This window comes from Lepidochelys kempii, chromosome 6 (genome assembly GCF_965140285.1).
Source record: "Lepidochelys kempii isolate rLepKem1 chromosome 6, rLepKem1.hap1, whole genome shotgun sequence".
Lineage (NCBI taxonomy): Eukaryota > Metazoa > Chordata > Testudines > Cheloniidae > Lepidochelys > Lepidochelys kempii.
Window position 1 is genome coordinate 2,458,152 of NC_136385.1, and position 25,761 is coordinate 2,483,912.

A 25,761-nucleotide genomic window follows, 5' to 3' on the forward strand; every position below is an offset into this window, starting at 1 on the left:
ACACGAGTGTGTCCTGGCTCCCAGCCCCCCCTGCTCTAACCCACCAGCCCCCACTCCCCTCCCAGAGCTGGGGAGAGATCCCAACACAAGCGTGTTATCTCAGAAAAACCAGAGCTTTTATTGAGTGTCGAAGAAACCAGCTTTACCGACATTCCCGTGCCGCGATTGCAGAGAGACATGGGAGAGTTTACAGGAATTCCAGCAGTGCCCCCTGTGTTTGCATCTCTCTGTGTATGCGTGTGAGAAAGACTACGGCCCTCTACCGGCTAGAATCAAAATTGCTCCACTATGTTTCATATTCCCCATACTGCTAATGGAGGTTCCCCTGAGCTCAGACAGAAGTAGCCCATGTTTTTAAGGTAGACAACCTTCTTTCTATCTGGGCTGCTACGCACCCACCACTGGAATAACAGCCCTGAGCAGATACACAACTTGTAGAGAGACAAGTGTTGGACAGTAGAAGCATCTAGGCTTATTGTAACAATCAAGTAGCGACATCCACAAAAGTCAATAAATTAATACAGTGTTCAAGGAAATTCCACAGGTAGCAAGACTTGACCATGATTTCTAAGGCATCAGATTTTAGGGCTTGCAACATCCTTATGGAGCATTCCTGAGCAGCTGTTCCCCAGCTGCCCCACCACAGAGGCAGCTGCATATTAGCACTGGCTTGGATTCCCACCTCGGTACCTCACATCACTTTATAAAGTGCTCCTTGAACATTTCTCTTGGTTCCCTTCAGTAAACCGACGGTAATTTTGTCTTGACCAGGACTCAAGAGGTGTCCAAAGTATTAGAAGCCCGAAATTCAAGTCAACGTTCATGTGTCTGTTAAATAATATAAATAATCCAGATAAATGTTTCTTTTGGGCATAAATACAATGGGATTTTAAAATATATATTCGAACATAAGAGCGGCCAGACTGGGTCAGCCCAAAGGTCCATCTAGCCCAGTGTCCTGTCTTCCAACAGTGGCCAACGCCAGGTGCCCCAGAGGGAATGAACAGAACAGGGAATCATCAGGTGATCCATTAATATTCTTTACACACACGTAATGGATTTTGTGGCCTAGGACTTGAAGCCATGGACCTCAGAGGCCAACAGGAAGGGCATAGTCAAGCCAACAAGAAGTGTATTGACCATCTTCTACACCAACAGGAAGTGCATGACCCAGTCCATAGGCCAACAGGAAGTGTATTGGCCATCCTCTAGGCCAACAGGAAATGCATGATCCAGTCCATAGGCCAACAGGAAGTGTATTGGCCATCCTCTAGGCCAACAGGAAATTCATGACCCAATCCATAGACCAACAGGAAGTGCATTGGCTATCCACTAGGCCAACAGCAAGTGCATGGCCCAGTCTATAGGATCACAGGCAATCCATGGCCCAGCCAATGGGAAGTGCATGGCCCAGTCTATAAGTCAACAGAAAGTGCATTGGCCCAGCCAACAGGAAGCATCCTCTAGGCCAACAGGAAATGTATGGTCTGGTCTCTATGCTCACAGACAGTGCCTGGCGTGGCGGCACCTCCTAGGCCGGGTACTTGGCCTTGAGCAGGGTGAAGTCACGCACAGTCCGGTCGACCCAGCCATGGAACTCCCGGCATACCACGTAGCCCCGGCACTTCTTCTCAAATGCCCCCACCCCGGCTGCCTCTGAGGTCAAAGGGTCTGTGGCCAGGGTCACCGGGATGCCCATGGCAGCCATAATGGAGGTCAGGTTGGCCAGGAGACCTCGTGTCCGGGCCCGGGCAGTGCCCAGCATGGCCAGCAGCTCAGAGCAGTCGGGGCACAGCTCATCTTGGTCATCCCACACCAGCTGGAGGAAGGCGTCAAAGGTGGCGTACGCCCCGTAGTTCTGTGCCAGCCGCTCCGCGTCGCCCATGGTGCGCCAGGCCAGGAACGGGAAGGAGGCCACCGGCACCCCTGCCCACCGTAGCCCCAGGGCGCTGAAACCGGGGTCACTGAATGGGGAGCCCTGGGCGTTCAGCTGTTGCGGGGGAGACACAGAGAAAGGGGGGGTCAGGGCATGTGCTGCCCTCCCCCAGTAGCTTACCTGCCACGACTCCTATCCTACCCTCAGTTCCTGTCCCCCTCCCCCAGCTCCACCCCAAGATTGATTCAAATCTCCCCATTCCCGCCCCACAGAGACCCCACCTCCTCCCTCGACACCCCCCAATTCCCCATCCTGGGAACGGGGACTGCATAGACATGCAGAGGGTAGAATGGGAGGGGGAGAGAGCTGGGTCCTCTGGTGGGGATTCCCATGGGACTGGGAGGGGGGAGGCGCGGACCTTACCCCATCACCACCTGGCACCACCACCCCAGCGCTGGAATTGCTGGCTGGAATCCAGGCTACAGAGAGCGTGCTGGCTGGGTGCTCAGCTGGGCGTGACTTCCTGAGCTGGCGTCTTCCAGCTTGGGGTTGGTGCCAAGGGGCCCCAGGTGGGGCGGCCAAAACATGACCTCTCCCACCCCCCGCGTTGTCAGGGGGTGAAGGCTCTCGCCAGAAGGTCAAGGCCACTGGAGGATTCACCAAGAGACTGGATTAAATCAAGCATATGTGTCGTCCCCGGGCAGGGAACTGGCTGGCTCAGGGGGCGGGGAGTGGGACAGGGGGCCTATCCCCCTCCAGGGGTGCTGGCTAGAGAGAGTCGAACCCAGACCTCCGGACCCATGAATTAGGCTGCGTTTTAGTCACGGGTATTTTTTAGTAAAAGTCATGGACAGGTCACAGGCAGTAAACAAAAATTCACAGCCCGAGACCTGTCCAGGACTTTTACTATATACCCCGAACTAAAACTAGGGCCGGGGGCCATGGGTGCTGGGCAGGGGTGGCCCAAGACCCCCACTGGTGCTGGTGCTGGGGGAAGGAGGGTTGGCGGGGCTGGCAGGCTCCCTTCCCCGGCTCTGACCGCCTCCCTTCCCCGGCTCCTCGGTGGAAGGGCCGGGGGCTCTGTGCGTTGCTACAGTCACAGGCGCCGGTTCCGCAGCTCCTATTGGCCAGGAATGGCAGCCAATGGGAGCTGCGGGGCGGTGCTTGCCAATGCGGGCAGTGCGTGGAGCCCCCTGGCCCCTCCTCCTAGGAGCTGCTGGGACATGCCGGTGGGAGCCAAGGAGCCCCCCCTCTCAAGATAAGCACCGCCCTGCACCCCAGCCCCCTCCCCCAACCCTGAGCCCCCTCCCACCCCCAAACTGCTCCTGCACTCCATGGACTCCATGACTTCCACGACAGACACGCAGCCTTACCCATGAATGGCCCTAGAGGCCTCCGAGCCCCCTCCCCTGGGGGCCCAGCACTCACATAGATGTTGAGCAGCTTCGTGGTGTTGGCCTGCAGCAGTCGGGCCAGGTTGTAGGTCTGAGAGATGGTAGTAGCACTGGAAGTGCGGTCAGGACGGGCCAGCTGGACCAGGACCAGGGACACAAGCAGATTCTGGGCTGCAAGAGTAGCATGGAGGAGAGGCTTAGTAGGGGAGTCAGCCATTGGCCTGGCCTGTCACAGCACCCTCCCTCAGCCTGAGACATGCTTCTGCTGGGATCCCACCACCCCCACCATCCCTCTGCTCTGAGTTATGGCGGCCACTTCGTCCTCTGCTGGGATCCCACTTCTCCCACCATCCCTCTGCTCTTGGCTATGGCAGTCACTTCTTCCTCTGATGGGATCCCACCACCCCCACCATCCCTCTGCTCTGGGTCATGGCAGCCACTTCTTCCTCGGCTGGGATCCCACCACCCCCACCATCCCTCTGCTCTGGGTCATGGCAGCCACTTCTTCCTCGGCTGGGATCCCACCACCCCCACCATCCCTCTGCTCTGGGTCATGGCAGCCGCTTCTTCCTCGGCTGGGATCCCACCACCCCCACCATCCCTCTGCTCTTGGCTATGGCAGCCACTTCTTCCTCTGCTGGGATCCCACCACCTCCACCGTCCCTCTGCCCTGGACTATGAGAGGCCCCTCCCCCAGAAGCCTCTTCCACCTGCCCCTAGCTCTGGGCTATACCAGCCTGCTGCCCCCTGATGGAACCCCTATCTGGCCACTCTGCTATTTAGTCTGCATTCTGGGTCCCCAATCCAGTGCTGAGCCAAACTCCACTCCGGGATTTTCCTGTGACTCCCCCAGCTGGGCCCCTGCAGCTGTCAATGGGCAGATTGACGGGGAGGAACCAAATCCAGAACCGGATTTCCACACCTGTCCGGATTGGAGATTGTGCATTGTATATTACCCTCTGGGAGGGGAATGGGATCTAGTGGGTTAGAGCGGGGCAGGCTGGGAGCCAGGACTCCTGGGTTCCATCCCTGGCTCTGGAAAGGGAGTGGGGTCTAGTGGGGTAGAGCAGGGGGAGCTAGGAGCCAGGACTCCTGGGTTCCATCCCTGGCTCTGGAAAGGGAGTGGGGTCTAGTGGGTTAGAGCAGGGGGAGCTAGGAGCCAGGACTCCTGGGTTCCATCCCCAGCTTTGGAAAAGGAGTGGGGTGTAGCTGGTTAGAGCAGGGGGGCTCGAAGCTCAGTTAAATCTGCCCCAGGGGCCTGGTGCAGGGGCACTTACCTAGAGTGGAAGGCATATCTGGAGCCCTGGCATCCAGAGGGTGCCAACAGGGGTGTGGCCCCCCAAATTATTTCCTTTGCCTCCTAGTGGCTGATCCTGGCACTGCCTCTTCTTGCCCCCTAGTGGCTAATCCCGGCACTGTCTCCTGTCGCCCCTTAGTGGCCAGTCCCAGCACCGCCGCTTCTTGCCACCTAGTGGTTGATCCCAGCACCTGCCCCACTGAATTCTCTGTCTGTGCTGGGAGCTTCCCAGGGGCTGCTCTGGGGCCAGGTCTCGTCTGCTACCTGAGCCCTAGGGGATGTGGCTGCTTTATAGGCAGGCCGGGCCCTGTCCCACCCCCCCCACGAGGGCACACGTCTCCTGCCAAGAGCAGGGTGGGAGCGGGGAAGGCACCTGGCTTTCCTGGACTCTGTTTCCAGGAAGGGAGAGGGGAATGGGGCAGGGTGCGGCATGGGGCAGGGAGTCGTGGGGGTGGGAGGGGAGAAATTGCAGGTGTGTGGGTTGGGATTGCGAAATGGCTCTGTTTCGTGCGAGGGAAGGAAGGAAGGAATGGGAAAGTGAGACTGTGTCTGGGGGATAGACACACCCCACCCTGAAAGTCCCAAAGCCACATGGGGTGGGACGGGGGAGGGGGAGCTAACCCTGCAGATTCTTCCCCCTTCTCTGTCCCTTCCCCCGGTCCTCTGGCTTTGCATCCCCAGCCCCACTCCAACAATCCCCCTTCTTCATTCCACCCCTCCTCCCATTCCTAGATGCCCCTCCCCCAGATTGCCCCAGGACCCACAGCTCCCTCGGCCAGCCTTGGGCACGGTGCCCCCAGGGCAGATGCAAGTGGAGGGCTCGACCCACCCCACAAGGGGGCACCGGCGGCCAGGACCCTTTCCTCAAGGCAGAAATGTGGGATGAGAAGCGGTGAGAGCTGGGGGGGGCACAGGGAGGGGTCCCATTGTGACAGGTATAATAGGTGCCCAGGCTGTGCCAGCCAACGGCAACTGGCATCTCTGCACGTCCTCGCCAGATTGGGTTTCCAGCCACAAAGCAACCTGGGGGGCAGGAAAGAATCCAGCAGAGGAGAGGGGGTGGGAGCCAGGACTCCTGGGTTTTAGCCCAGGCTCTGGGAGGGACATGGGGTCTAGTGGGTTAGAGCAGGGGGGGCTGGGAGCCAGGACTCCTGGGTTCTATTCCTGGCTTTGGGAGTGGAGTAGGGCCTAGTACAGGGGTTGGCAAACTATGGCCCACGGGCTGGATCTGGCCCGTCAGGGCTTTGGATCCGGCCCGTGGGATTGTCACCCCTGTGGTCCCGTGGGCCCTGCACCGCTCCCAGAAGCGGTTGGCAACACGTCCCTGTGGCTTCTGGGGGGACGGGGGGGGGGAGAGGGCTCTGTGCACTGCCCTCGCCTGCAGGCACACAGCCCCCACCCCCCGCAGCTCCTATTGGCTGGGAACAGGGAACCATGGCCAATGGGAGCTTCAGGGGAGGTACCCACAGGCGAGGGCAGTGTGCGGAGCCCTCTGCCCCCTCTACCCCAGGGGTTTGGTGCTGACTGATGCCACCCCGGAGCCGCTCCAGGTAAGTGCCACCGGGCACCCCCAACCCCTGCCCTGAGCCCCCTCCCGCACTCTGCACCCCCTCCTGCACCCCAACCCCCCTTCCCCAAGTCCCTTGTACACCCCACACCCCTTCTCTGCCCCAACCCCTTGCCCTGAGCCCCTTCCTGCACACCATACCCCCCTCCCACACCCCAGCCCTCTGCCCCAACCCTACATTCAAGGCCCTGCATGCAACTTCCCCACCCCGATGTGTCCCTCTGGCCAAAAAAGTTTGCCCACCCTGGCCTAGTAGGTTAGAGTGGAGAGAGCTGTGGGTCAGGATTGAGAGGCCCCAGCAGAACAAATAAGAAACCCAAGAGTCACCTTTATATGTGAGATAGTTTATTTCCAGCACCAGTTCTATTCTTCTCACAAACGCAGACCTCTGGCCTGGTAGCCCCCCGACCTTACTGGGGTCGATATGACCCACGATTTTTTTGCTCATGGTGAGGAGAGGAAATGAGGCACATATATGCCTGTGAAGGCTCAGAGGGGTAAATCCTTCACCACCCCAGGCATGGTGGTTTCCTCTGACTGGTGGATGATTTCCAGTCAGAGTGAGGACATTCCCATGCCCAGGATTGAAAGCCCCAAGACATCCTGGTCTTGTCCTATCATTTGCATATTGGTCACTTTCCAGTCTTCCCCACACCCCGTCACAGACCCCCCCACTGACATCAAAAACAGAATTATTTCCTTCCCTGCCCCACACTCCCACACTGATGGGGAAATTGTGGCAGCTGAAAGCAGGAGGGGCTGGGAGCCAGGACTCCTAGGGTTTATCCACAGCTCTGGGAGGGGAGTGGGGTCTAGTGGGTCAGAGCAGGGGGGGCTGTAAATCTCTGGGTTCCATCTCTGGCTCCAGTAGGGGGGTGGGGTCTTGTGATTAGAGCAGAGGGGCTGGGACTCAGGACTCCTGGGTTTGATCTCCAGTGCTGGATGGGGAGCGGGGTCTAGCAGTCGGAGCTGGGAGTCAGGACTCCTGGGTTCCATTCCCAATACCAAAACCAACAATCTGCCCAAGTTTTGTCCACAGCTGCTACAATTTTGGGCACGGGCTGAGAGTCGACAGAATGCGCGTCACCTACAAACGGGCCAGTTGGGAGGGTTTAGGTGGTCAACGAGAGGAAAGAGAGACTTTCCCAGGGTCTAGCCGGAAATCCTAAAGTGTTTCATGACGGGGTATAATCAAACAATACAGCCCTGCTAACACCCGGCCACTCGGCTCCCTTCCTCTCTGCCTGGAATTTAGCACCTGCTAAGAGTCCCCTCACTTTCCCCATCCCTTGCCCTTCGCCTTTATTTATTCTAGATAATTTCCTTTTTGTAACTCTGCCTTGGTGGGGAATGGAAACACAACGGGGCATGAAAGGAGCCCCAGATCCTGGGAAGAGAATCTGCGGTGGTCAGGGAGAAAAAAGGGAGAGGCCTTTCCCCTCTAGTGGGTGCTGGCTCCGATCTGGCCCCAGGGCAGGGGGCTGGCTGGCTCAGTGGGATGGGGAATGGGAGACGGGGCCTTTCCCCTCTAGGGGGCTCTGGCTCCGATCTGGCCCCAGGGCAGGGGGCTGGCTGGCTCAGCGGGATGGGGAATGGGAGACGGGGCCTTTCCCCTCTAGGGGGCGCTGGCTCCGATCTGGCCCCAGGGCAGGGGACTGACTGGCTCAGCGGGATGGGGAATGGGAGACGGGGCCTTTCCCCTCTAGGGGGCGCTGGCTCCGATCTGGCCCCAGGGCAGGGGGCTGGCTGGCTCAGCGGGATGGGGAATGGGAGACGGGGCCTTTCCCCTCTAGGGGGCGCTGGCTCCGATCTGGCCCCAGGGCAGGGGGCTGGCTGGCTCAGCGGGATGGGGAATGGGAGACGGGGCCTTTCCCCTCTAGGGGGCGCTGGCTCCGATCTGGCCCCAGGGCAGGGGGCTGGCTGGCTCAGCGGGATGGGGAATGGGAGACGGGGCCTTTCCCCTCTAGGGGGCGCTGGCTCCGATCTGGCCCCAGGGCAGGGGGCTGGCTGGCTCAGCGGGATGGGGAATGGGAGATGGGACCTTCCCCCATAGGGGGCGCCGTTGGGCAGGCACGCCATCTGGTGGAACTGGTCTAACTGGAATCAGTCACGGTTTATTCTTTCCAGGAATCCAGCCCCAGATGGCGGATGGAGGCCGGTGTCCAAGACGCCAGCTGGGCACCGGATGGGAAAGCACCTGGTAGGCAGACTGGGAGGCTGTTAGTCTGCCGTGCTATCCAGCTCCTACTTTCCATTTCACTCCGTGAACTAACTACTTACGTGGCTGGGAGCCAGGACTCCTGGGTTCTCTCCCTGGCTCTGGAGGACCTGGTAGGTTAGAGCAGGGAGTCTGGACTCCTGGGTTCTTTCTGTGCCCCTCTGTCCCTGCCTCAGTTCCCCCTGCTGTATTAATAAATTAGACTGCCTCACAGACATGCCCTCAGAGCAATCCCCTCCCAGCGCTAGGCTAGAACTCAGGAGTCCTGGCTCCCAGCTCTTCTGGAGTCACCTCTCGGGGTCCATCGCGAACCGCTCACCCCAAAGGGATGAGCGCAGGGGATTGGCCTAGTGCTCCGGCCTATGGGTGTCTGCACTGCCACCTCCTGGCCACATGGCACAATGACAACCCCCTCACACCCCTGACCCTCCACTGGACTGGTCATCCTCAGCTCAAGGCAGAAATACCTCTGGTTACTGCAGCTACCCAGGGTGGGGAATGGGACACGGGGTCTTTCCCCTCTAGGGGGTGCTGACTCTGATCCCGCCCCAGGGCAGGGGACTTGCTGGCTCAGGGGGGTGGGGAATGGGAGACGGGGCCTTTCCCCTCCAGGGGCCGCTGGCTCCCATCCTGCCCCAGGACAGAGGACTGGCTGGCTCAAGGGGGTGCGGAATGGGGACATGGGGCCTCTCCCCTCTAGGGGCACCAGCACTGATCTAACTCCAGGTTTCGGGGGCCTGGCCAGCTCGGGGAGGGGAGGAATGGGATAAGCGACCACAATGACACTGCATGCCTCTCTGTAGTGATGGGCCCTGCCGTCAGGCAACAGCGTCTGATCCTATCGCTCGATGAGCAAAGGCTCATGCTTTCCCGTCGGCAGGTCCAGTCCCGGCTCATGACCCGACAAAGGAACATGGCTACCCACCCCGGGATTGCATATCAGCAACAGACACCGCAGAAACCAGGTTCTCCAAACCACCGAGGATCCATCGACGGGCCGGCCCCAATCCTGGTCTGTGGACCGTAGGCCTGGCTGTAGATCGGCGCGGCCACGGAAGTGCTTTGAGATGACTCCTCGTTAGGTTTTTATTATTATTATTAAACATTTCTGCAGCCCCGTGGCTTTGCACGGTGCTCGTACAGAGGTCTAAAAAAAAAAAAAAAAGGAAGGTTCCTGCCCCAGTAAGCTTACAATCTACGTTAGACAAACCTAGGGCACGCTGTGGGGAGAGGGACGGGAACCGTCAATAAATATAAAGGTCAGTCGTGTTAGAGTGTCACAAGATCTGAGAACTTCCAGGATCCATGGCCAGCTGCCGCCAACCAGCCTTGACGCCGAGACGGCGACGGCAGAGTGATACCTCTTGGAGATCTGGTCCATTGACCCCACTGGAGTCATGGCCGATTGGGGCCAGACCCCCAGCTGGGGCCACTCGGCTGTAGCTCCACTGGGCTCAATGGGGCCAGACCCTCAGCGGGTGTCACTGACCCCACTGGAGCTACGGCCGAGTGACCCCAGCTGGGGGTCTGGCCCCATTGACCTCAATGGAGCTATGGCTGAGTGACCCCAGCTGGGGGTCTGGCCCCATTGACCCCAATGGAGCTACGGCCGAGTGACCCCAGCTGGGGATCTGGCCCCATTGACCTCAATGGAGCTATGGCTGAGTGACCCCAGCTGGGGGTCTGGCCCCATTGACCCCACTGGAGCTATGGCCGAGTGACCCCAGCTGGGGATCTGGCCCCACTGACCTCAATGGAGCTACGGCCGAGTGACCCCAGCTGGGGATCTGGCCCCATTGACCCCACTGGAGCTACGGCCGAGTGACCCCAGCTGGGGATCTGGCCCCACTGACCTCAATGGAGCTGCGGCTGAGTGACCCCAGCTGGGGATCTGGCCCCACTGACCTCAATGGAGCTGCGGCTGAGTGACCCCAGCTGGGGATCTGGCCCCATTGACGCCACTGGAGCTATGGCCGAGTGACCCCAGCTGGGGATCTGGCCCCACTGACCTCAATGGAGCTACGGCCGAGTGACCCCAGCTGGGGATCTGGCCCCATTGACTCTCTAAGAGGAAGATATTTGTTCTCATCCATTTCCCCGTTGCCATGTGGAGTCCGCGGTGTCTCAGTGCTCCAGGGACAGGATTCACCCGGGTGCCTGACAGCCCCATCTCCCTGATGAAACCTCTGTTCCTGTTCTGTCCTGGCAGCTGGTTCTGAAATCGGCGAATGCTGTGAACGCTGCCCCGAATGAGGGGGCGTCAGTCTATCCTGCCTCATGCGCCCCCCATGTCACGAGGCTGTCAATCCACCTCCCTCCCCTCTGAACCAAGCAGAGGCCCAGAGATGGGGAGATCTGAAGGAATGGGGTGCCCCATGACTTGGGCACTAGGAAGTGGGCAGTGGTGTTGGTTGGGATTCCTGGTGAGCTGGGATGAGGGGGGTTCCTGGGTATGAACCCCCCGGGCACCATCATTAAATGCTACAAAGGTTTGGGGAGTACCAAAATCTGTCCCCCGTCACCCAAATTTAATCCCTTAAACCTCAAACGCCCCCCGCCCCCGAACAATATTTCACACCCAGTAAACAGAGCATCAATCCAGTCGCTCCCTAGTGACCAGTAGCCCCTAGTAACTGAACCTCCAATCAACTCCGTAGCAACAATCACCCTGGTAATCAAACCACCAATCCCCTCCCTCTCTCAAGAGTGACCCATCATCCTTATTAACCAAATCAGCAATTCTCTCTCTAGCAACTAACCACCATGGGAACCAATCCACCAGTCGCTGTTAGTGGTCAGTCAGCATGGTAACTGCACTACCAAGCCCCACCCTAGTGACTAATCACTGCAGTAACCAACCCACCAATCCCCTCCCTAGCGATCAACCACCGCGGTGACCAACCCACCAATCTGCTCCCAGTTACCAGCCACCCCATGGCAACCAACCCACCAATCCCCTCCGCAGTGACCAACCACTGCGGTAACCAACCCACCAATCTCCTCCCTAGTTACCAACCACCATGGCAACCAACCCACCAATCCCCTCCGTAGTGACCAACCACGGTGGTAACCAACCTACCAATCTCCTCCCTAGTTACCAACCACCATGGCAACCAACCACCAATCCCCTCCGTAGTGACCAACCACGGCGGTAACCAACCTACCAATCTCCTCCCTAGTTACCAACCACCATGGCAACCAACCCACCAATCCCCTCCGTAGTGACCAACCACGGTGGTAACCACCTACCAATCTCCTCCCTAGTTACCAACCACCATGGCAACCAACCCACCAATCCCCTCCGTAGTGACCAACCACGGCGGTAACCAACCTACCAATCTCCTCCCTAGTTACCAACCACCATGGCAACCAACCCACCAATCCCCTCCACAGTGACCAATCACCAGGGTAACGCACGCACTGATCCCCTCCGTAGCCACCGTGGTAACCAACCCCCCCAACAGCGACCGACCGCTCCCCAGCCCCCCCCCACCCCGCCCCCTTCACTCCACGCCCCACTGCCACCCCACTATCCGGAGGTGGCGGGCGTTGGGCCGCGGGGCCGGCGGGGGCCCGGGCAGGGCGGGCTGGCCCTCCGGGGGCGTCCCGTCGCCCGCGTGGACGCGCTGGTGGCGGATGAGGGTGGAGCTGCGTCCGAAGCTTTTGCCGCAGAGGGGGCAGCGGTAGGGGCGGGCGCCGGTGTGGGCCCGCTGGTGGACGGCCAGGTAGGAGCTGTCGCCGTAGCTCTTGCCGCAGACGTTGCACTTGAAGGGCTTCTCGCCGGAGTGGATGATCTGGTGGCGGATGAGGTGGGAGCTCTCGCTGAAGCTCTTCTGGCACTGGGTGCAGCGGTAGAGTTTCTCGCCCGTGTGGGTGCGCTGGTGGCGGCCCAGGTCCGAGCGCTGCGAGAAGCTCTTCCCGCACACCCCGCAGGCGAAGGGGCGCTCGCCGGTGTGCACCCGCTGGTGCCGGATGAGGTGGGAGCTGAGCGTGAAGCGTTTCCCGCAGTCGGGGCAGTCGAAGAAGCGAGGTTCGGCCCGGGGGCTGGTGCTGACCCGCCGCCGCCGGGCGTACGGGCCCCAGCGGCCCCCCCGCTGCGGGGGCCGGCACAAGCTCTCGCAGGCTTCGGCCCAGTCGGGGCGGTTGGGGGCTTCCGGCCCTGGAGGCTCTTCCTCCTGCCGGGGAGGCTCGGCCACCTCCTCTTCCTCGTTGTCGCTCGCCGTCCCGTCACCTGCTGGGAGAGAGGCAGCAGAGTGCCAGCAGGGCTCGCTCCCACGCCGGAGAGGGGCTTCCCACCAACACCGGGCACGGGGAGAGGGCTGAGACTGAGGGGCAAGACTCCCCGCAACTATCTGTCTCTCCCCAGAAACACCCACCCACCCACGCATCCCTCCCCAGAAACACCCACCCACCCACCTCTCTATCCATCCCCATAAAAACACACCCACCCATCCATTCCTCCATCCATTCCCATAAACACCCACCCATCCCTCCATCGAGCCACCCCATAAACACCCACTCATCCATCCCCCCCATAAACACCCACCCATCCATCCCTCCTCATAAACACCCACCCACCTCTCTATCCAGCCCCATAAAAACACACCCACCCACCCATCCCTCCATCGAGCCACCCCATAAACACCCACTCATCCATCCCTCCATCGAGCCACCCCATAAACACCCACTCATCCATCCCTCCATCCATCCCCCCCATAAACACCCACCCATCCATCCCTCCTCATAAACACCCACCCACCTCTCTATCCAGCCCCATAAAAACACACCCACCCATCCCTCCATCCATTCCCATAAACACCCACCCATCCCTCCATCGAGCCACCCCATAAACACCCACTCATCCATCCATCCCTCCATCCATCCCCCCCATAAACACCCACCCATCCATCCCTCCTCATAAACACCCACCCACCTCTCTATCCATCCCCATAAAAACACACCCACCCATCCATTCCTCCATCCATTCCCATAAACACCCACCCATCCCTCCATCGAGCCACCCCATAAACACCCACTCATCCATCCCTCCCATAAACACCCACCCATCCATCCCTCCTCATAAACACCCACCCACCTCTCTATCCATTCCCATAAACACCCACCCACCCATCCATTCCTCCATCCATTCCCATAAACACCCACCCATCCCCCCCATAAACACCCACCCATCCATCTCTCCATCCATCCCCATAAACACCCACCCCCATCCCTCCACCCCATAAACACCCACCCATCCCTCCATCGATCCACCCCATAAACACGCTTTCTTCCCTCCATCCATCCCCATAAAAACCCACCCAGCCACCCATCTGTCCCTCCATCCCTCCCCATAAACACCCACCCACCTCTCTATCCATCCCCATAAAAACACACCCACCCATCCCTCCATCCATTCCCATAAACACCCACCCATCCCTCCAGCCGAGCCACCCCATAAACACCCACTCATCCATCCCTCCAGCCGAGCCACCCCATAAACACCCACCCACTCATCCATCCCCATAAACACCCACCTACTCATCCATCCCTCCATCCCCACAAACACCCACCCACCCCTTCATCCCCATAAACAGCCACCCACCCATCCATCTCTCTATCCATCCCAATAAAAACACACCCACCCATCCATTCCTCCATCCATTCCCATAAACACCCACCCATCCCGCCATCGAGCCACCCCATAAACACACATCCATCCCTCCATCCATCCCCATAAACACCCATCCATCCCTCCCCCCCATAAACACCCACCCATCCATCCCTCCATCCATCCCCATAAACACCCACCCACTCATCCATCCCCATAAACACCCACCCACCTCTCTATCCATCCCCATAAAAACACACCCACCCATCCCTCCATCCATTCCCATAAACACCCACCCATCCCTCCCCATAAACACCCACCCACTCATCCATCCCCATAAACACCCACCTACTCATCCATCGCTCCATCCCCACAAACACCCACCCACCCATCTCTCTATCCATCCCCATAAAAACACACCCACCCATCCATCCCTCCATCCACCCCCATACACACCCACCCCTCCATCCATCCCCTCACACACCCCTCCTCCATCCATCCCCATACACTCATCCAGGCATCCGTCCAAATGCATAACCATCCATCCATCCATCTCCATACAAAACTATCCCCAGACACATCCCTCCTTCATCCCCACATCTCCATCTATCCCGTTCTCCATCCCCATAAACACCCATCTATGTAAATTACCCATCACCCTGGGGTCTGAGTCTCTTGTCCCAAGGGGAGAGAAGGGGTCAGCTCTGCCCCAATGGCCCACGGAGCCCTCAGAGAAAGGCTGGGGGAGGCGAGGGGTCCAGCCAGGGTCAGGCAGGGCAGATGGAAGCCGGAAGTGACGCCTGCCATGATGACAGGACACCCGCTGGAGAAGATGAGAAAGAACTGAGGGGGGCTCTGGGCAGCTTTGCTGGGATCCCAGCTTTTCCCTTCACTCCTGGATGGTCTCCAAGCTGGTGTCACTCATTCCTTACCTGGGATCTCCTGTTCCTCGGAGCCCTGGAGATCTGGGTCACATGGCTCCTCCTCGCGCTCCATCCAGGAGATCACAGCCGGTTTGGGAACGGGAAATCCTGCCAGCAGGGGGGGAAAGCAGGTTGTTATCTATTCATCAAAGCCCACTCTGAACGTTCATGGAGCTCGTTTAGGACAATGGAAGAAGCAGTGGCCTCTTCATGCACCAAAATCCATGGTAGGACACATGCGGGGATGTCCGCATGCAGTCAAAATATTTCATTTTAACTATATTCTTATTATCGTAATATAATATAACACAATACAATACACACAAAATGTTTTCACTATTACTTAATAATCAAAACATTTGCTACTATATTATACTTATATTCTATTGTAGTAAGAGTCACTGACCCCAAATAGGGGAGTGGCAGGAAACAAGGTAATAATATAATATAATGAATATAACATAAATGTAATATAATATAATATGGCTTGGGAGAATTTTTTTTTTATGATTTTGACACTGTCAATGTTTATTTTTAAACTTTTTTTAGATTTTTATCAATTGCAATTTTCACAACTGTGCAAAATTAGGGGTTTAAAGCATCCCCCCCAGTTTTCACAGTTATGGGGAATGATTGGGTGGGGGAAGTCAGACAGTCGATGCTGCAACTCAAAAAGTTAAAGCTTTATGTTTGCTAAACATAAATTGTCAATGTCATATGTCAAAATATCCAAACTAAACAGCCACTCATTCAAAAGTCTGGAGTTTGCCTGTGAAGTCTTATGTTGCCTATTTGTAAATTTCGATTGTTATCAATGGAAACTTTTTTTGTTGGTTTGTGTGTAGGGGAAAATCAACATTTAATGATAGAACCTGAATCCTTCCTATTAATTCATTATAATTATATTATATTATACAAAGCCAAAACAATAAAGGGAAAATGCATTTTTTTTACTTTTGTTATACACTAATTGTAACAGAGGTGAATAGAATATGAATGAATAAATATTTGGGCACCCCACTCCCCCTTTGTGATAGAAAAAGGGGAAGAAATGAGGGGAAAGGAAACTTTAAAAAAATTCCGTTTTCTTTTTTCCTGTTTCGTTACAAAAAGATTATTTAAAATAAAACCCCAAATAATGATTTTGAAAATGTTTATTTTTGAGGATTTTTTTGTATTTTCCCCATTTTTTAATTTTTCTACAATAAAAGGGGGAGAGAAGGAAAGAAAAATGGAAATTGAAAAAACAACTCCATTTACTTTTGTTTTAAAAAAAGGGGGGCTATTTTTTTTTAAACTTAAAATTTTCCATGACGATTCTTTGGTATTTTCCCATTTCCCCTCTTATTTTACTGCAGATAAAAGGGGAGGAAGTGGAGGATGAGGGAGGAAACTAGAAAACCCATGTCATTTTCTAAATTAATCACAAAAAAAACCCCACCAAATTTTTTAAAAAATTAATCAATTTTGAAACGTTGTTTTTTAAAAATTTGAGGGATTTTCCCTTTCATTTGTTTTGCCACAGCAAAGGGGGAGGAACTGGAGAAAAGAAACTTGAAAACCAGCTCAGATCTTTTAATTTTCCACTTTTTGTTTTTTAAAGAGCGCTTTTTTTCCAACCCACACATTTTCCGTGCACCTTTTTGGGGTTGAAAATGTTCATTTGCTAAACTTTTCCTTTTTTTTCCCACCTTTTTCAATTTTCCACAGACAAAGGGGTTGGACAGGAAACTTGAAAACCTGATGCCATTTAAATGTTTTCAGTTTTGTTTGAAACAAAAAAGAGGTGTTTTCAATTTCCATTAACCTTTCCAATTGCAAAATGAGACGGTGTCTTTTACTGGACCAGCTTCTGCTGGGGAGAGAGACAAGCTCAGAGCCACACAGGGCTCTTCTTCAGGTCTTCTTTGACCTAGCTACAACACTGCATGCAATTGTGAAACATTCACTTCTCCATACTTTGGGGTTTTTCCCTCGTCCCCTCCCCTTTTGCTGCACAAAAAGGGGAAGAAATAGAAAAAAGGAAAGTTGGGGAAAAAAATAATTTGCCACTTTTTTGAAAATCGCAGAATTAAAAAAAAAAAAAATGAAATTTTTTTCCATGAACGTTTTCTGAGTGGAAAATTGTTTGTTGTTTAAAATGTTTTTCCCCCCCATTTTCATTTCCGACTTAAAAAAAACGCACCAGTAGTAAAAGAAAATCTCAGTGACATTTTTCTATTTTGAAAATTGTTCATTGATGACATTTTCCCCCCTTGTTCTTCTGTCGCCAGCAATGGGAAACTGCAAAAACCACCTCCATTGTTCATTTCCCACTTCTGTCAGAAAACCCCCCAAACAAATTGGTGTTTTTTGAAGAAAACCAAATATTTTGTCTTTTTTTTTTTTTAAATACGGCCATTTTCCAGTAAATCCGTCATTCCAGACATTTCTGCCAGCTCCAGCCCCAAAGGTGTTATCGGGCAGAGAGGAAGGGTGGCCCCGTGGTTACAGGGGGCTAGCCAGAAAACCTGGGCTCAATTCCCTGCTCTGCCACACATTTCCTAGATGACCATGGGCAAGTCATTTAGCTGCTCTGTGCCTCAGTTTCCTCATCTGTACAAGGGGGCTAAAAGCCCTGCCTCACAGTGCTGTTGTGAGACTAAACGCGCTAGAGAGCGTGAGGTGCCCAGATGCTACGGTGCTGGAACCAGATAGATCTTGACTGTACTTCGTTGGACAGTTATCTGGCCCGTAGCGAGCATGCGTTGGCATGTCCGTGCACGGTGTCTGCACGTGTCCACGGAGAGGCACGTCACGGCCATGCTCAGTCGCATCAGCTGCAATGCCTTCTGGGGAGATGCCTCCCAGAGTTTCCTGCGCCGCTCTGAAAGGCATCGGGGTGATCAAAGGCGGTCCCGTGGGGCATTGTGGGAGGAGTGGGGCAGGACCCCAAGGGAATTGTGGGAGGAGCGGGTGAGCAGGGAACTGTGACAAGGGGGAGACCCAGATGCATTGTGGAAAGGGAGAGCCAAGGGGCCCTGTGGGAAGAGCAGGGTGGGACCCCAGGGTCACTGTGGGAAGGGGAGAGCCCAGAGGCTCTGTGGGGGAAGCAGGGGGGGAGCTCAGGGGCACTGTGGGAAGGGAGGAGCCCAGAGACACTGTGGGAAGGGGAGAGTGGGGGGAGCCCAGGGACAGAATGGGAAATGGGGGGAGCCCAGGGGCATTGTGGGAAGGGGGGAGCAGGGCGGGAGCCCAGGGGCACTGTGGGAAATGGGGAGCCCAGGGGCACTGTGCGGGGAGCAGGGCGGGAGGGGACGGCCGAGGAGCCGCATCAGGTCACGGGAAGGGGACGTGGGGTCACAGTCTCTCTGCCTGCGGTCCTGGGGTGCCGATGCCGCCCCTCACCCAGTGAAATGGCGTCCCCATAGTTCTCCTGCATGACGTCCCGGTAGAGCTCCCTCTGCCTCTCATCCAGCAGAGCCCACTCCTCCATCGCAGCCCCCCGGCACCTGCAAGGAGAGACGCACCCAGGGTCAGGGCCCCTGATTTCCCCTGGCTGGGCAGCACCAGACATCCAGGGGGCAGGGAGCCAGAGCGGGAGGGGCTCCCTGCAAACGGGCTGTGCATACTGGGGGGAGTAATAGCTGGATGAAAAGAATGGGGAGGCCGGGGGGGAAAGAGCAGTAGATGGAGGGGGACGGGGAGTCATGGCCCGAGGGGCGGGTGGGCAGGGGAGGACACCAATGGTGTGAATAGGGGCAGAAAGGCCCCCAGCATGTCCAATGCAACACCTAGGGGCGGGCAACACCAGGAACCTCCCAGCATTGGCCCTGATTGAGTTGGGGCGACTGTGCACCCCCAGAGCTAGTTGGGGGGGGCTGCGGCACAGACCCCCCCCGTGCACCCGCAGACCTGGCTGGGGGGGGGCAGCGGCACAGACCCCCCCCGTGCACCCCCAGAGCTGGCTGGGGGGGGCAGCGGCACAGACCCCCCCCCGTGCACCCCCAGAGCTGGCTGGGGGGGGCAGCGGCACAGACCCCCCCCGTGCACCCCCAGAGCTGGCTGGGGGGGGCAGCGGCACAGACCCCCCCCGTGCACCCCCAGAGCTGGCTGGGGGGGGGCAGCGGCACAGACCCCCCCGTGCACCCCCAGAGCTGGCTGGGGGGGGCAGCGGCACAGACCCCCCCGTGCACCCCCAGAGCTAGTTGGGGGGGGGCTGCGGCACAGACCCCCCCCGTGCACCCGCAGACCTGGCTGGGGGGGGGGCAGCGGCACAGACCCCCCCGTGCACCCCCAGAGCTGGCTGGGGGGGGCAGCGGCACAGACCCCCCCCCGTGCACCCCCAGAGCTGGCTGGGGGGGGCAGCGGCACAGACCCCCCCCCGTGCACCCCCAGAGCTGGCTGGGGGGGGCAGCGGCACAGACCCCCCCCCGTGCACCCCCAGAGCTGGCTGGGGGGGGCAGCGGCACAGACCCCCCCCCGTGCACCCCCAGAGCTGGCTGGGGGGGGCAGCGGCACAGACCCCCCCCGTGCACCCGCAGAGCTGGCTGGGGGGGGGCAGCGGCACAGACCCCCCCCGTGCACCCCCAGAGCTGGCTGGGGGGGGCAGCGGCACAGACCCCCCCCGTGCACCCCCAGAGCTGGCTGGGGGGGGGCAGCGGCACAGACCCCCCCGTGCACCCCCAGAGCTGGCTGGGGGGGGGCAGCGGCACAGACCCCCCCGTGCACCCCCAGAGCTGGCTGGGGGGGGCAGCGGCACAGACCCCCCCGTGCACCCCCAGAGCTGGCTGGGGGGGCAGCGGCACAGACCCCCCCCCGTGCACCCCCAGAGCTGGCTGGGGGGGGCAGCGGCACAGACCCCCCCCCGTGCACCCCCAGAGCTGGCTGGGCGGGGAGGGGGGGCCCTGCCGGGCTCAGCTGCACAGAGCCCCCCCCTCGCAGTACACATTTCCCGGTCCGGCCACCGCAACAAAGGGACCATCCTGGAAAACCCTGGCCAGGCGGCCACCCCCCCGCCCCCGCCCCATGCACCCCCAGAGCCGGCTGCACCCCCCCCCCAGCTGATCCCCCTTCGGCCACTTCCTCCAGCTGCCGTTTCCTGCCTCTCTGCCCTGCCCCCCCCCCGCCGGCCGCCCCCGACTCACCCCGGCTCCCCGTGCAATCCCCCCCCCGCGCCGACGCCGGGGGGGATCTCGGCGCCGGGGACTGGGCCCCCCCCTGCCCCCGCCCCGCGGCCGGGCGACGCGCCGCCGAGCAGGCCGGGAACAGGAAGTCGCCTTCGCCCTTCGCGGCCCCCCGGCCCGGGGCTCCCGGCCCTGCGCGGCGCCCGCCCCGGAGCCCCCGCCCCCCGGAGCCGCCCCCCGCCCCCCCGCCGCCGCCGGCCCCGGAGCCCCCCGCCGCCGCCGGCCCCGGAGCCCCCCGCCGCCGGTCCCGGAGCCCCCGCCCCCCGGAGCCGCCCCCCGCCCCCCGGAGCCCCCCGCCGCCGGTCCCGGAGCCCCCGCCCCCCGGAGCCGCCCCCCGGCCCCCCCCGCCGCCGCCGGCCCGAGGCGCCAGGCTCGCCCGTGTCGCTGCCAAGGAGGCACCGAGCGAGCCAGCGAACCAGCCGGCCGGGGCTTCCTCTGTGCCGGGTCCGAGCCCGGCGCCCCCGGGCCCGGCAGATCCGAGCCCGGCGCCCCCGGGCCCGACAGGTCCGAGCCCGGCGCCCCCGAGCCCGGCAGGTCCGAGCCCGGCGCCCCCGAGCCCGGCAGGTCCGAGCCCGGCGCCCCCGAGCCCGGCAGGTCCGAGCCCGGCGCCCCCGAGCCCGGCAGGTCCGAGCCCGGCGCCCCCGAGCCCGGCAGGTCCGAGCCCCGGCGCCCCCGAGCCCGGCAGATCCGAGCCCGGCGCCCCGAGCCCGGCAGATCCGAGCCCGGCGCCCCCCGGGCCCGACAGGTCCGAGCCCGGCGCCCCCGAGCCCGGCAGGTCCGAGCCCGGCGCCCCCGAGCCCGGCAGGTCCGAGCCCGGCGCCCCCGAGCCCGGCAGGTCCGAGCCCGGCGCCCCCGAGCCCGGCAGGTCCGAGCCCGGCGCCCCCGAGCCCGGCAGGTCCGAGCCCCGGCGCCCCCGAGCCCGGCAGGTCCGAGCCCCGGCGCCCCCGAGCCCGGCAGGTCCGAGCCCCGGCGCCCCCGGGCCCGGCAGGTCCGAGCCCCGGCGCCCCCGGGCCCGGCAGGTCCGAGCCCCGGCGCCCCCGGGCCCGGCAGGTCCGAGCCCCGGCGCCCCCGGGCCCGGCAGGACCGAGCCCCGGCGCCCCCGAGCCCGGCAGGACCGAGCCCCGGCGCCCCCGAGCCCGGCAGGTCAGAGCCCCAGCACCTCTGGGCCCGGCAGGTCCGAGCCCGGCGCCCCCGAGCCCGGCAGGTCCGAGCCCCGGCGCCCCCGAGCCCGGCAGGTCCGAGCCCCGGCGCCCCCGAGCCCGGCAGGTCCGAGCCCCGGCGCCCCCGGGCCCGGCAGGTCCGAGCCCCGGCGCCCCCGGGCCCGGCAGGACCGAGCCCCGGCGCCCCCGAGCCCGGCAGGTCAGAGCCCCAGCACCTCTGGGCCCGGCAGGTCCGAGCCCCGGCGCCCCCGGGCCCGGCAGGACCGAGCCCCGGCGCCCCCGAGCCCGGCAGGACCGAGCCCCGGCGCCCCCGAGCCCGGCAGGTCAGAGCCCCAGCACCTCTGGGCCCGGCAGGTCCGAGCCCGGCGCCCCCGAGCCCGGCAGGTCCGAGCCCGGCGCCCCCGAGCCCGGCAGGTCAGAGCCCGGCGCCCCCGAGCCCGGCAGGTCAGAGCCCGGCGCCCCCGAGCCCGGCAGGTCCGAGCCCCGGCGCCCCCGAGCCCGGCAGGTCCGAGCCCCGGCGCCCCCGGGCCCGGCAGGTCCGAGCCCCGGCGCCCCCGGGCCCGGCAGGACCGAGCCCCGGCGCCCCCGAGCCCGGCAGGTCAGAGCCCCAGCACCTCTGGGCCCGGCAGGTCCGAGCCCCGGCGCCCCCGGGCCCGGCAGGTCCGAGCCCCGGCGCCCCCGGGCCCGGCAGGACCGAGCCCCGGCGCCCCCGAGCCCAGCAGGTCAGAGCCCCAGCACCTCTGGGCCCGGCAGGTCCGAGCCCGGCGCCCCCGGGCCCGGCAGGTCCGAGCCCGGCGCCCCCGAGCCCGGCAGGTCAGAGCCCCAGCACCTCTGGGCCCGGCAGGTCCGAGCCCCGGCGCCCCCGGGCCCGGCAGGTCCGAGCCCCGGCGCCCCCGGGCCCGGCAGGACCGAGCCCCGGCGCCCCCGAGCCCGGCAGGTCAGAGCCCCAGCACCTCTGGGCCCGGCAGGTCCGAGCCCGGCGCCCCCGAGCCCGGCAGGTCCGAGCCCGGCGCCCCCGAGCCCGGCAGGTCCGAGCCCGGCGCCCCCGAGCCCGGCAGGTCAGAGCCCCAGCACCTCTGGGCCCGGCAGGACCGAGCCCCGGCGCCCCCGGGCCCGGCAGGACCGAGCCCCGGCGCCCCCGAGCCCGGCAGGTCAGAGCCCCAGCACCTCTGGGCCCGGCAGGTCCGAGCCCGGCGCCCCCGAGCCCGGCAGGTCAGAGCCCCAGCACCTCTGGGCCCGGCAGGTCCGAGCCCGGCGCCCCCGAGCCCGGCAGGTCAGAGCCCCAGCACCTCTGGGCCCGGCAGGTCCGAGCCCCGGCGCCCCCGGGCCCGGCAGGACCGAGCCCCGGCGCCCCCGAGCCCGGCAGGTCAGAGCCCCAGCACCTCTGGGCCCGGCAGGTCCGAGCCCGGCGCCCCCAAGCCCGGCAGGTCCGAGCCCGGCGCCCCCGAGCCCGGCAGGTCCGAGCCCGGCGCCCCCGAGCCCGGCAGGTCCGAGCCCGGCGCCCCCGGGCCCGGCAGGTCCGAGCCCCGGCGCCCCCGGGCCCGGCAGGTCCGAGCCCCGGCGCCCCCGGGCCCGGCAGGTCCGAGCCCCGGCGCCCCCGGGCCCGGCAGGACCGAGCCCCGGCGCCCCCGAGCCCGGCAGGTCCGAGCCCGGCGCCCCCGAGCCCGGCAGGTCCGAGCCCGGCGCCCCCGAGCCCGGCAGGTCCGAGCCCGGCGCCCCCCGAGCCCGGCAGGTCCGAGCCCCGGCGCCCCCGAGCCCGGCAGGTCCGAGCCCCGGCGCCCCCGGGCCCGGCAGGTCCGAGCCCCGGCGCCCCCGGGCCCGGCAGGACCGAGCCCCGGCGCCCCCGAGCCCGGCAGGTCCGAGCCCCGGCGCCCCCGGGCCCGGCAGGTCCGAGCCCCGGCGCCCCCGAGCCCGGCAGGTCCGAGCCCGGCGCCCCCGAGCCCGGCAGGTCCGAGCCCCGGCGCCCCCGGGCCCGGCAGGTCCGAGCCCCGGCGCCCCCGGGCCCGGCAGGACCGAGCCCCGGCGCCCCCGAGCCCGGCAGGTCAGAGCCCCGGCACCTCTGGGCCCGGCAGGTCCGAGCCCGGCGCCCCCGGGCCCGGCAGGTCCGAGCCCGGCGCCCCCGAGCCCGGCAGGTCAGAGCCCCAGCACCTCTGGGCCCGGCAGGTCCGAGCCCGGCGCCCCCGAGCCTGGCAGGTCCGAGCCCGGCGCCCCCGAGCCCGGCAGGTCCGAGCCCCGGCGCCCCCGAGCCCGGCAGGTCCGAGCCCCGGCGCCCCCGGGCCCGGCAGGTCCGAGCCCCGGCGCCCCCGAGCCCGGCAGGTCCGAGCCCCGGCGCCCCCGGGCCCGGCAGGTCCGAGCCCCGGCGCCCCCGGGCCCGGCAGGACCGAGCCCCGGCGCCCCCGAGCCCGGCAGGTCAGAGCCCCGGCGCCCCCGGGCCCGGCAGGTCAGAGCCCCGGCGCCCCCGGGCCCGGCAGGTCAGAGCCCCGGCACCCCTGGGCCCGGCAGTTCAGAGCCCGGCGCCCCTGGGCCCAGCAGGTCCGAGCCCGGCGCCCCTGAGCCCGGCAGGTCCGAGCCCGGCAGTTCAGAGCCCGGCGCCCCTGGGCCCGGCAGGTCCGAGCCCCGGCGCCCCTGGGCTCGCTGCGTCAGTTATGAATGTAAAAAAATTGCTTTTGCCCCAGCACCGTTTTCATTACAGATTCAGCCCTGTGTCTACCCATCTCCATGTGTACCCCCATCTATCCATCCATCCCCCTGCACCCCGTGGATACGCCTGTCTATCCATCCATCCATCCCCAGATCCCCATACGCACCCCTGTATGTCTGTCCATCCCCACACTCCCCGTCTATAGATCTCTCTCTCCATCCCCATGTGCACCCCCATCTATCCCAATATGCCCCCCTTGTCTCGCCATCCATCCCTTTACACACCCTTATATGTCCAGCTATCCTTCCTCATATACACACCCCTCTATCTATCCATCCCCACACACACTGTCTATTTATATATCTATTTCTCCATCCCCATACACACACCCTGTCTGTCTATCCCCATATGCATCTCTTATCTATACATCCATCCCTTTATGCACTGTTCTTTATCTATCCATCCCGCCTCATATATACAACCTTCTATCTACCCCATACACATCTAATCTAATCTAATCTAATCTAATCTATCTCCATACACTGCTCTCATCTAATTTATCTATCTGCATACACCCCCTTGAGCTATCTATCCCCATACACCCCCTCTATCTACCTGACCACATACACCCCATCTAATCTAATCTGTCTATCCCTACATCCACATATGTAGCCCCCATCTATGTGTCAGTCTGTCTACTTATCCCCACCCACACCCTCTAACTATCTATCCATCCATCTTGGGAAAATAAAATCCCCCCGGGTCAATTGAAAAGGTTCCCTTGCTCTGCAATCTAAGTGTTGCATTCCAATATTGCCATTTTTATGAGATTGCGTTATAATTTGTAAATGTCATAAACAGAAAACATCCTTTGGAAAGGGGAAACCAAGGTGTTTCATATTGAAATGCTATTCCTCCCCCCCCCCAAAAAAACCCGACATTTCATCGCAAGAGACAATGGTGTTGCTACAGCTTCAAAACTCACAAGTGGGGCCTCACAAAATCACAAGATTGGCTTAAAAATCAGGAGGGTGCTTTTCATTTGGCTACATTTAGGGTCACACTTGGGTCATGTTTTGAACCTTTTCCCCGCATCCATGAGACCTAAACATTTATTTTCCAAATGGAAGCTGATTTCACATGACTCCAGGAGCTGCGGGCTTTAAGGAAAATATACATCAGTGGAGTGAGGATTGGATGCTGATCTCGGTGACCCCGGTCTGAATCCGAAGTGATCCCACTGACGCCAGTGGAGTGAAGGCTGGACTCTGATCTCAGTGACTCTGGTGTGAATCCAGAGTGACTCCACTGGCGCAAGAGAATAAGGGCTGGATTCTGATCTCAGTGACCCCGGTGTGAATCTGGAGTGACTCCATTGACACCAATGGAGCGAAGGTTGGATTCTGATTTCAGTGACCCCAGTGTGAATCCAGAATCACAGTCCACCCCTCTTAGAACTGTATTGACCCCCTTCCTGTCACTCTGGGCTTGGGAGGTACCATTCTCGTGGGGGGAGACGGGAAATTATCCCCAATCTCAAGGGATTAAACTCCCTTCCCAGATTAAAAAGGGGCCTGTAATGGGAAGGATTTTTATTTTTAATTTCCTGATAGGGAAAAAAAAATCCAATCTGGCTTCCCCAGAAATTTTAACCTCCCCCCTCCCGAAAGTGTAATGGTTCCTTCCAGGGGTCAGAGAGTCTCCCAGCTGATGGGATGAACCATTTCACTGATGAGGGGGAGCAGGGGTAAAATGCCAAAGGTTCTAATTTGACCCGTTTCATTTTCATTTCTCCATATCTGAAAAATTAGACCCTTTTAATGTTTTTGTTCTTTTTAGTAAAAGGGGGATTTTTTTAAATCAAAGTGCCAGTAGTGGGGATTCGCATCAGCACACGACTATCTTCCCCCAC

General features: G+C 61.1%; 2 protein-coding genes across 2 annotated transcripts in view; both read right to left on the minus strand.

Moving 5' to 3' along the window:
- Nucleotides 1–112: 112 nt before the first annotated feature.
- Nucleotides 113–4,820, minus strand: LOC144930632 (cardiotrophin-2-like). Its single transcript, XM_078853100.1, has 3 exons — nt 4,548–4,820; nt 3,305–3,441; nt 113–1,990 (listed from the first exon to the last, which is right to left on the minus strand). The coding sequence occupies exons 1-3, from the start codon at nt 4,561–4,563 to the stop codon at nt 1,532–1,534; spliced, it is 612 nt and encodes a 203-aa protein (XP_078709226.1). The 5' UTR covers nt 4,564–4,820; the 3' UTR covers nt 113–1,531.
- A 4,604-nt stretch (nt 4,821–9,424) lies between these two features.
- Nucleotides 9,425–25,761, minus strand: part of LOC144930598 (uncharacterized) — a 32,657-nt gene continuing 16,320 nt past the window's right edge. Inside the window, exons 11-13 of the mRNA XM_078853038.1 lie at nt 18,271–18,374; nt 14,893–14,991; nt 9,425–12,586 (exon numbers count right to left, since the gene is read on the minus strand). Of these exons, the coding sequence (XP_078709164.1) occupies nt 11,856–12,586; nt 14,893–14,991; nt 18,271–18,374 (934 nt within the window). The 3' untranslated portion in view covers nt 9,425–11,855. The remainder of the gene's footprint in view (nt 12,587–14,892; nt 14,992–18,270; nt 18,375–25,761) is intronic.